Consider the following 11,838-nt stretch of genomic DNA (forward strand, 5'->3'; position numbering starts at 1 on the left):
TGATTTGCATTTCAACATCAGTGTGAGACGTATTCAGTTATAGTGTCCAGTTGGGGACTTAGAATTACAGTTACCTGACACAGCCTCAAATCGAAGCCTGAACCCTTTCAAGGTAACAGAACTGTCGCTGATGAAAGTCACCACAACCAAGTTACCGTGACTTGTAACAGACGGTGGAATCGAGCTGCCGCAAATCCTTCCCCTGGAAGAGACATTAGCATTACAGAGGTTATTCACGATATTTTGAGCAATATAACTATGTATATAATTCATAAAAATACTTTTCTGGCTATTGTTTCTTTATTCTGGTTCACATCAGAAAACTAACGCACACTAATGTTGTTCTTGCTTGTGTGTAGACATACCTACCTTTCAGTTTTATTCCCATTTTTCTGTACAATTCATTTTCGGAAGATTAGTACTACAATGGGAAACATCACGGAATGATAGTAGAAACTGAATTGAATTCATGTATATATATATAAAAATATGTATATATACATACAAATACTGTGTATATATGTGTGTGTTTGTATCGATTATCCTTTGTGTTATCCTCAGTGCTTCTTTTTATCTGTCCGTGTATTGGAGATGCCCTGATTCTCCCAAATGCCTTGTCTTTTTAAAGCCCGTGACCATTCTTTGTAGTAGATGAAGCTTTCGTTTAGTTGCTTCATGGTGCTGTGCAATTTGTTTTGTTTTGATCAGCTGCTATCAGTATAGCCTCATAGATTGGGGTTTTCTTTGATTTTGTTATTCAGTATTTTTTATTGGCTCAGATATACTCGTCAACTTACGTCAAACTCAGCCCAGTTGCATCGTCTGTGATATCGACGTAGTCGTATGGACATCCGGAACTCGGACCCTCGAGGTCCAAGTAGTCCCACATGAAGTGAATTGAGTACCCCTGCGGCACCTGGATCTCCCAGACACACTGTTCGTTATTGCTGTAGTTTCCATTCAGGGATCCTACCCCTATTACCCCTGAGGACGCCTCCACTCGACCTGGTGGAAGAGATTTCGGAGGAGTATCATAATTCGTGGTTAGAGAAGTATTAAGGATACAGTTAAGACTGCCTTTGCATTTTATTAGTTTTCGTTTGTTGTATTCATAAAAAAAAATATTTTCCAAAAGAGTAGGTTTCATGCGCATAAATTACTTCCTTCATAAATTCTGTAGGTAAGCATTACTTCCACGAAGTTAAACATAGGTACGAACTACGATAATTAGTTTATTGTGGTAGATCGATTCTCTTTTTACCTTAGTGACTATTACGAATATAATTTTTCTTTCAAGTAATTCCGTATTGGTTTTTTAGGCAGATTATTAATTAATTTATTTATTTCTTTATTTATCTATTTTACTAATTCCGTGCAGGTATGAAGTAACGCGATACACTTGGACAGTCAGTAAAGAAGTTCGAAGGTTTTCACGAATATGAGGCATGAGTATGCGGATGGAAACGTACTAAAAGAAGGGCTTCATCAACATAGCCTGCATGAAAGGTTATCGTTAGAGATGAATTAGATGATTCAAAAGTACGGGGAAATGAGTAAGAGAGGCAGGCTGGAATGAATGTCAGTGAGACTTCATATACATGGAACAACATCGCTGATTATTAGTGATATCCCAAATTAAATAATCATCATGGTAGCGAAGTTTATAGTCGCAATAAGAACTCTGAGATCAGTTACCTGCATCGACACTGCAGGTGTAGGGTGGCTGAGTTGGTACACCCCAATCCGTTGTTTCATAATGATCTGAAATGGGTTTCGCTTGTTATAGAGTTGATTCATAAATAACCTGTACTTAAATAAACTTATTTTTTATGTGTATGATTTTTATTTGATTGCGTTTGCCTTTGTAGATCTTGAATATATTAGAGGATTTGTTTAAAGGAAACTGTTAAAAATAAGATCACGACCAGTCATTAATGTAGAGAAACACAAGCATGTGAATGAATCTGTGTCGTGAAGGAAGTGACTTACTCTTTCCTGTACAAGTGTTTAGGTTAAAGCCCAACTACTCTCTCTTGGTGAAAATGTGAAATATATGGATATCTTCTGTACTATTTCACGTTGCCCCCTTGCCGGAAATTTATTGTCGGAATAGCTACCAATAAATCTGTTATTTAGACCTATAGTAGTGCTCCTGTGATGAATCAGTGGAACAGAATTCATCACTAGCTTACACTCTAGTTGTCAAATGTCACGTGTGATTGGGAATATTTAGAAGTTTATTGATCAGCCAAAATATAATAATCTCCCATTTTACTGTTGAAGAATTTCGGATTCACCCGCAATATACCGAGACAAAAAAAAGGGGGAAAAACTCCCTTCGTCGAATTTTTCTGTTTAGTGATATTGAGTAAAATAATGTGACACTGAAGCTTCAAACCCATTTTTATTATTATTATTATTATTATTATTATTATTATTATTATTATTATTATTATTATTATTATTATTGGTTTATTACTGCTGTTACTGAAGTAATGATATTCGAATGAAGAGGTTTATTCATCCCCCGTATGTTTCTTACAGTTGAATTGTAGGGGAATCAAGGTATTTCTTAACTTTGTTATAAAAAAGTACATTTCACTAATGAATCATTTATGAACCCCTGCTTTCCAGTACTTCTCACTCCATATATCCAGCCACTCTTAGGTCCTGCTCCTCTCCTTTCCAAAATACACAATTCACTTGCATGAAGGAGAGTTGGAGCAACATTCATTTTATACATTCCAACTTTAGCTTCTGTACAGACTCCAGGCTAATTCCCAGAATTTTCCACGCATCCTTCTACCTTCCTTTCTTCCTTGCTTCCTTCCTTCCTTTCTGCCTTGCTTCCTTGCTGCCTTGCTTCCGTGCTTCGCATATTCTGTGACTTTGTTTCACCCTCCTTACTACCATTCATTGCTCCATCTTCCTAGCAGTCAGGTGTCTCAATCTTGCACACACACACACACACACACACACACACACACACACACACACACATACACACACACACATATATATATATATATATATATATATATATATATATATATATATATGTGTGTGTGTGTGTGTATATAAAACATTGATATATAATGTGTGTTTCTGTACGTATGTGCTAATTATTTTAAAAAACGATGCATTCAGTATATGCACATAACTATTTTTCTATCTTATAATGCATGTTTAAGCAGAAAGAATTTTAAAATCATTCATACATAAACATAACAAAATGGATAATTTTGTATGACTGTCTAGTAACCAGTAGTTTTTTATTGCTATTGTTTTATGTATGCAGTTATTTGTTCATTCGTTATGGAAATCAGCCTAGTTTTACACTTTAATGGCATCCGCGCCTTCAGATATGATGAAAGAAGTTTCTAGCTGTTGATTTAAGTGTATTGTAACACCAGTGTCTGTGTTGGTAGTGTTGTAGGTATATGGAAAGATCTTGATATGTCTTAGGTCTTAGATAACCATATTTAATCTTTCTGTTACTTGGCTGTCCGTTTTGGTTCATATAATGTATAAATTTGATTTGCATTTCAACATCAGTCTGAGACGTATTCAATTATGGTGTCCAGTTGGGAACTTAGAAACAGAGTTACCTGACACAGCCTCAAATCGAAGCCTGAATCCTTTCAAGGTAACAGAACCGTCGCTGATGAAAGTCACCACGACCGAGTTACCGTAACTTGTAACAGACGGTGGAATCGAGCTGCCGCAAATCCTTCCCCTGGAAGAGACATCAGCATTACAAAGGCTATTCGCCATATTTTGAGCAATATAACTATGTATATAATTCAGAAAAATACTTTTCTGGCTATTGTTTCTTTATTCTGGTTCACATCAGAAAACTAACGTACACTAATGTTGTTCTTGCTTGTGTGTAGACATACCTACCTTTCAGTTTTATTCCCATCATTCTGTACAATTCATTTTCTGAGGATTAGTATTAGAATGGGAAACGTAACGGAATGATACGAGAAACTAAATTAAATTCATATATATATATATATATATATATATATATATATATATATATATATATATATATATATATACTGTATATATGTTTGTGTCTGTGTGTGTGTATCGATTATCCTTTGTATTGTCTCCAGTGGCTATTTTTATCTGGCCGTGTATTGGATATGCCCTGATTCTACAATAATCCTTGTCTTTTTAAAGCCCGTGATCATTCTTTGTAGTAGATGAAGCTTTCGTTTAGTTGCTTCATGGTGCTGTGTAATTTGTTTTGTTTTGATCAGCTGTTATCAGTATAGCCTCATAGATTGGGGTTTTCTTTGATTTTGTAGTTCAGTATTTTTTGATGGCTCAGATATACTCTTCAACTTACGTCAAACTCTGTCCAGTTGCATCGTCTGTGATATCGACGTAGTCGTATGGACATCCGGGACTCAGACCCTCGATATTAAAGTAGTCCCACATGAAGTGAATTAAGGACCCGTGGGGCACCTCGATCTCCCAGACACACTGTTCGTTATTGCTGTAGTTTCCATTCAGGGATCCTACCCCTATTACCCCTGAGGACGCCTCCACTCGACCTGGTGGAAGAGATTTCGGAGGATTGTCATAATTCGTGGTTAGAGAGCATTAAGGATACACTTAAGATTGTGTTTGTATTCATTTAGCTTTCGTTTGTTTTATTTACAAAAAATTATTTAACTAAAGAGCACATATCCCAAGCATAATTTATTTCCTTCATGAATTTTATAAGTAAGCAACACTTCCACAAAATAAAACATAAATACCAACTATGATAATTGATTTGATATGGTAAATTAATTCTATTTGGTCATAGAAGCTATTACACATTTTTTTCAAGAAATGTTTCAGAAAAGGCCAATTTTTTTTTTTTTTTTTTTTTTTTGCGGTTTTAATGCAGATGATCATATTTGTGACTAATTCGATGCTTTTATGAGATAATGAAAAAATAACTTGGAAACCAGGACCTTCTGTAAAGAAGTTTCTGAGATTTTTTTATGAATAAAAGGCATTAACATGCGAATGGAAATTTCCTGAAAGAACGACTTGAGTATTTCAAAAGGTTACCTGTAGAGATGAAGTAAAGGTGGCAGGCAGTTTAGGAGTAGCAGCAAATGAATACATGCGGATTAACATCTTAAATTAGGAATCTTAAATTAAATATACTTATAAATACTGAATTGTATAGTAGAAAGAAAATGTTGATAAGAGCAGTTACCTGCATCGGCGCTGCATTTCTTCATGTGTGGCTGTTGAGTTGTTTCATACCAATCGGGTGTTGTTGTCTCTGGTGGGAAGGTTGTTTCATATTGATCTGAAATTGTGTTTGCTGGTTAAAGGGTTGATTCTTCATAACATTTTCTTTAAAAAGTTGATTTGTTAATGTGCGTGCGTTTAGATTTGATTACGCTGAATATTTTACAGGATTCGTTAAGAAGAACTGCTAAAAGATAAGTTAACAGACAATCATTCATTTAGATAAACACATTCGTGTGAATGAAGCTGTTTCCTGAAGGGACTGATTTACTCTTTCTTGTGCAAGTGTTTACCTAAAATCCCAACTACCCTAGCTGAAATCCCAACTACTCTCTCGTAGTGAAAAATGTTAAATATTTGGATGTGTCCTGTGTTATCTGACGTTACCTCCTTGCCAGAAATTTATAATAGATTTAGCTATCAATGAAACTATAGTTTAGACATATAATAGCACTCTTGTGACGAACCAGAATAACAGTATTAAGCCACAACGTACGCTCTAGCTGTAAAATAAATCACTTGTAACGTAAATATTTAGAAATGTATTGATTATCCAATATATTATAAATACATTCCATTTTAACCATTCAAGAATTCCAGGTTCACTTGAATAAAGGGGAGTTGGAGCAACAATCATTTCACACATTCCAACTTTAGCCTCTGTACAGACTCCAGGCTAATTCCCAAAATTTTCCACGCATCCTTCTACCTTCCTTCCTTCCTTGCTTCCTTCCTTGCTTCACATATTCTGTGACTTTGTTTCACCCTCCTTACTACCATTCATTGCTCTATCTTCCTAATATTCAGGTGTCTCATAATCTTGAACACACTCACATACACACACACACACACACACACACATATATATATATATATATATATATATATATATATATATATATATATATATGTATATATATATATATATATATATATATATATAACATTGATTTATAATGTGTTTCTGTAATGTATGTGCTAACTGTTTTAATAAAACGATGCATACAGTATATGCTCATACCCATTTTTCTATCTTATGATACATGTTTAAGCAGAAAGAATTTTAAAATCGTTCATACGTAACAAAATGGGTCATTTTTTATGACTGTCTAGTATCTAGTAGTTTTATTGCTATAATTTTATGTATGCAGTTATTTGTTCAATCGTTATGGAAGTCAGCCTAGTTTTACACTTTAATGGCATCTGCGACAACTGGCTTCAGATTATGATGAAAGAAGTTTCCAGCGGTTGATTTAAGTGTATTGTAACCCCAGTGTCTGTGTTGGTAGTGTTGTAGGTATATGGAAAGATCTTGATATGTCTTAGGTCTTAGATAACCATATTTAATCTTTCTGTTACTTGGCTGTCCGTTTTGGTTCATATCCTGTATAAATATGATTTGCATTTCAACATCAGTCTGAGACGTATTCAATTATGGTGTCCAGTTGGGAACTTAGAAGCAGAGTTACCTGACACAGCCTCAAATCGAAGCCTGAATCCTTTCAAGGTAACAGAACTGTCGCTGATGAAAGTCACCACGACCGAGTTACCGTAACTTGTAAATGACGGTGGAATCGAGCTGCCGCAAATCCTTCCCCTGGAAGAGACATTAGCATTACAGAGGCTATTCGCCATATTTGAAGCAATATAACTATGTATATAATTCAGAAAAATACTTTTCTGGCTATTGTTTCTTTATTCTGGTTCACATCAGAAAACTAACGTACATTAATGTTGTTCTTGCTTGTGTGTAGACATACCTACCTTTCAGTTTTATTCCCATCTTTCTGTACAATTCATTTTCTGAGGATTAGTATTAGAATGGGAAACGTAACGGAATGATACGAGAAACTAAATTAAATTCATATATATATATATATATATATATATATATATATATATATATATATATATATATATATATATATACTGTATATATGTTTGTGTCTGTGTGTGTGTATCGATTATCCTTTGTATTGTCTCCAGTGGCTATTTTTATCTGGCCGTGTATTGGATATGCCCTGATTCTACAATAATCCTTGTCTTTTTAAAGCCCGTGATCATTCTTTGTAGTAGATGAAGCTTTCGTTTAGTTGCTTCATGGTGCTGTGTAATTTGTTGTGTTTTGATCAGCTGTTATCAGTATAGCCTCATAGATTAGGGTTTTCTTTGATTTTGTAGTTCAGTATTTTTTGATGGCTCAGATATACTTTTTAACTTACGTCAAGCTCTGTCCAGTTGCATCGTCTGTGATATCGACGTAGTCGTATGGACACCCGGGACTCAGACCCTCGATATTAAAGTAGTCCCACATGAAGTGAATTAAGGACCCGTGGGGCACCTGGATCTCCCAGACACACTGTTCGTTATTGCTGTAGTTTCCATTCAGGGATCCTACCCCTATTACCCCTGAGGACGCCTCCACTCGACCTGATGGAAGAGATTTCGGAGGATTGTCATAATTCGTGGTTAGAGAGCATTAAGGATACACTTAAAATTGTGTTTGTATTCATTTAGCTTTCGTTTGTTTTATTTAGAAAAAATTATTTAACTAAAGAGCACATATCCCAAGCATAATTTATTTCCTTCATGAATTTTATAAGTAAGCAACACTTCCACAAAATAAAACATAAATACCAACTATGATAATTGATTTGATCTGGTAAATTAATTCTATTTGGTCATAGAAGCTATTACACATTTTTTTCAAGAAATGTTTCAGAAAAGGCCAATTTTTTTTTTTTTTTTTTTTTTTTTGCGGTTTTAATGCAGATGATCATATTTGTGACTAATTCGATGCTTTTATGAGATAATGAAAAAATAACTTGGAAACCAGGACCTTCTGTAAAGAAGTTTCTGAGATTTTTTTATGAATAAAAGGCATTAACATGCGAATGGAAATTTCCTGAAAGAACGACTTGAGTATTTCAAAAGGTTACCTGTAGAGATGAAGTAAAGGTGGCAGGCAGTTTAGGAGGAGTAGCAGCAAATGAATACATGCGGAATAACATCTTAAATTAGGAATCTTAAATTAAATATACTTATAAATACTGAATTGTATAGTAGAAAGAAAATGTTGATAAGAGCAGTTACCTGCATCGGCGCTGCATTTCTTCATGTGTGGCTGTTGAGTTGTTTCATACCAATCGGGTGTTGTTGTCTCTGGTGGGAAGGTTGTTTCATATTGATCTGAAATTGTGTTTGCTGGTTAAAGGGTTGATTCTTCATAACATTTTCTTTAAAAAGTTGATTTGTTAATGTGCGTGCGTTTAGATTTGATTATGCTGAATATTTTACAGGATTCGTTAAGAAGAACTGCTAAAAGATAAGTTAACAGACAATCATTCATTTAGATAAACACATTCGTGTGAATGAAGCTGTTTCCTGAAGGGACTGATTTACTCTTTCTTGTGCAAGTGTTTAGCTAAAATCCCAACTACCCTAGCTGAAATCCCAACTACTCTCTCGTAGTGAAAAATGTTAAATATTTGGATGTGTCCTGTGTTATCTGACGTTGCCTCCTTGCCAGAAATTTTTAATAGATTTAGCTACCAATTTAACTATAGTTTAGACATATAATAGGACTCTTGTGACGGACCAGAATAACAGTATTAAGCCACAACCTACGCTCTAGCTATAAAGGAAATCACTTGTAACGTAAATATTTAGAAATTTATTGATTATCCAATATATTATAAATACATTCCATTTTAACCATTCAAGAATTCCAGGTTCACTTGCATAAAGGGGAGTTGGAGCAACAATCACTTCTTACATTCCAACTTTAGCTTCTGTACAGATTCCAGGCTAATTCCCAAAATATTCCACGCATCCTGCTACCTTCCTTCCTTTCTTCCTTCCTTGCTTCCTTGCTTCACATATTCTGTGACTTTGTTTCACCCTCCTTACTACCATTCATTGCTCCTTCTTCCTAATATTCAGGTCTCTCATAATCTTGAACACACACACACACACACACACACACACACATATATATATATATATATATATATATATATATATATATATAACATTGATATATAATGTGTTTCTGTACGTATGTGCTAATTATTTTAAAGAAACGATGCATACAGTATATGCACATACCCATTTTTCTATCTTATTTGTTCAATCGTTATGGAAGTCAGCCTAGTTTTACACTTTAATGGCATCTGCGACAACTGGCTTCAGATTATGATGAAAGAAGTTTCTAGCGGTTGATTTAAGTGCATTGTAACCCCAGTGTCTGTGTTGGTAGTGTTGTTGGTATATGGAAAGATCTTGATATGTCTTAGGTCTTACATAACCATATTTAATCTTTCTGTTACTTGGCTGTCCGTTTTGGTTCATATAATGTATAAATTTGATTTCTGTTTCAACATCAGTCTGAGACGTATTCATTTATGGTGTCCAGTTGGGAACTTAGTAGTGGAGTTACCTGGCACAGCCTCATATCGAAGCCTGAATCTTTGCGAGGTAACAGAACCGTCGCTGATGAAAGTCACCACAACCGAGTTACTGTGGCTTGTAACGGACGGTGGAATCGAGTTGCCGCAAATCCTTCCCCTGGAAGAGACAGTAGCATTGCAGAGGTTATTCACGACATTTTCAGCAGTAAAGTTATGTCTATTGTTTAGGCAAATATTCAGCTGGCTATAGAGCGTTTATTCTCGTCCACTTCAGAAAACTTAACAGCTGTAGTAATGCTGTTCTCGCTTGTGTGTAGCCAAGAGTACCTTCGGTATTTATTTACATTTATTTGCACATTGCCTTTCCCGTGAACAATTGTGAAGCGTTAGCGGTGAAATGAGAAATATATCATGGAATAATACTAGGAACTGAATTCATATATAAATATATATATATATATATATATATATATATATATATATATATATATATATATATATATTTATATTTATATATACAATATATACATATGTATGTATGTATATAAAGGCACAAGGAGGAGTTAGAGTATGTCCAATAGGACAGTTGAAATAAGCAAGAAAGTCAATGTAAGGGATATTCGACACACACACATATATATATATATAATATATATATATATATATGTATATATATATATATATATATATATATGTATACACTTATACATACATACATATATATATATATATATATATATATGTGTGTGTGTGTGTGTGTGTGTGTGTGTGTTTGTCGATTATCCCTTGCATCGAGTTTCTTGCTTATTTTAACTGTCCTTCTGTTGGATATACACTAATTCCTCCCTGTGCCTTTATTTTTTAGCTCGTGTTCATTTTTCTTTGTATAAAAGCCTTGCATGTTGTTTTTTCGTGTTGTGTCATTTTCGTTTTGATGAGCGCTTATCAGTATAGCCTACTAGGTTGGATTTTTTTGTTTTGAATTTTGCATCTCGGCATTTTATATATTATATATATTTCAGTATACTGATTGGCTTACGTCAGACTCTGTCCAGTTGTACTGTCTGAGATCTCGACGTAGTCGTTAAGACATCCGGGACTCGGACCCTCGATATTAAAGTACTCCCACATGAGTTGAATTAAGGACCCCTGGGGCACCTGGATCAACCAACATTGTTCTTTATTAATGTTGTTTCCAGTCAGTGCTGTTGATATTACACCTGAGAATCGCACCCCTCGACCTGATGGAAGAGAATTGTTAGGATGATTTATAACACTTGGTTAGAAGAGCGTCCAAGATACTTGAATTGCTTTTCATTTGTGGAAAAGTTAGTTGTCCAATGGACGTGTTTCAGATAAGTTATTTCCTCCCTTGGCCTATTCTATAATGAAACGTAAACAAGAACTTCTGACATTTAAATTGCAATTACTCCTCTTTTTAATTTGGTAGCTCCTACGAATCTCCTTCTCGTTAACGAAATGTTTCAGGCAAATGCCACCAACTCCTAACAATGAGAATTTCTTAGGTGATAATTCTTATTAGACAGATGAAACTTCTTGGAACTGGGATCACAGAAGAAAGGGCAACTGGAAATAATGGAGTTCTTAAGATCAAGAATATTCACAGCATCTGTTACCTGTGCTGACAGTGCATCTCATGCCTGGCGGTGGAGTTGGTTCATTCCAATTCGATGTTGTTGTCCCTGGTGGCAGAGTTGATTCAAAACTGTTCGGTGGTGTTGTCTCAAGTACAGTTGTTTCATAGTGGTCTGGTGTTGTCCGTGAGGGTAGAATAGATTCGTAATTAATAAAATTTTCATCTTTTTCTACTTATGGGCGCGTTTATATTTGCTTACGTTTTTGGTAATGAATCTTGAGTATTTTACAGGAACTCTTACAGATAACCACTTTAACAAGATCACGACCATTCATTGTATAAATAAATACGTGTGCGCAGAGCTATCTCTAGAAATGTTTTAATTTCGCACTTTCCCTTTTTACTGTTAAGTTAAAGGTACAACTGCCTTCTACGGTTTGGGTCCATAACTTATTTCGATCGATGTGATCTGCTGTAGTTTACACATCGATGTTTTGTCCAAATGTATTTAATTGAAAGAACTGCTAGCGTAGTTAGTATATGAATCTACAATAATGGTTTTATGATTAA

At 34.8% G+C, this 11,838-nt stretch overlaps 1 protein-coding gene and 1 long non-coding RNA gene across 17 annotated transcripts in view; one reads left to right on the forward strand and one right to left on the reverse strand.

The window, feature by feature from the left end:
- The window catches only part of LOC136825731 (uncharacterized), a 583,078-nt gene that overhangs the window by 416,101 nt on the left and 155,139 nt on the right, over positions 1-11,838 (forward strand). The gene's annotated exons all lie outside the window — the stretch shown is intronic.
- LOC136825724 (cubilin-like) overlaps positions 1-11,838 on the reverse strand; it is a 48,959-nt gene that overhangs the window by 27,661 nt on the left and 9,460 nt on the right. For 9 of the 15 annotated variants that reach the window (XR_010849429.1, XR_010849428.1, XR_010849427.1 and 6 more), the window contains exons 5-13: positions 11,309-11,440; positions 10,711-10,912; positions 9,701-9,828; positions 5,225-5,320; positions 4,358-4,565; positions 3,609-3,736; positions 1,696-1,761; positions 798-1,005; positions 75-202 (exon numbers count right to left, since the gene is read on the reverse strand). Coding sequence is in view for 3 of the 15 variants with exons in the window: in XM_067082522.1 (XP_066938623.1) it covers positions 75-202; positions 798-1,005; positions 1,696-1,761; positions 3,609-3,736; positions 4,358-4,565; positions 5,225-5,320; positions 9,701-9,828; positions 10,711-10,912; positions 11,309-11,440 (1,296 nt within the window). In the remaining 12 variants the exon portion in view is untranslated. Of the gene's footprint in view, positions 1-74; positions 203-797; positions 1,006-1,695; positions 1,762-3,608; positions 3,737-4,357; positions 4,566-5,224; positions 5,321-6,731; positions 6,860-7,484; positions 7,693-8,355; positions 8,452-9,700; positions 9,829-10,710; positions 10,913-11,308; positions 11,441-11,838 lie in introns of all 15 variants that reach the window. The other 6 variants (XR_010849419.1, XR_010849418.1, XR_010849422.1 and 3 more) reach the window with 3 other exon arrangements.

The sequence above is a fragment of the Macrobrachium rosenbergii genome, chromosome 39 (genome assembly GCF_040412425.1).
Source record: "Macrobrachium rosenbergii isolate ZJJX-2024 chromosome 39, ASM4041242v1, whole genome shotgun sequence".
Lineage (NCBI taxonomy): Eukaryota > Metazoa > Arthropoda > Malacostraca > Decapoda > Palaemonidae > Macrobrachium > Macrobrachium rosenbergii.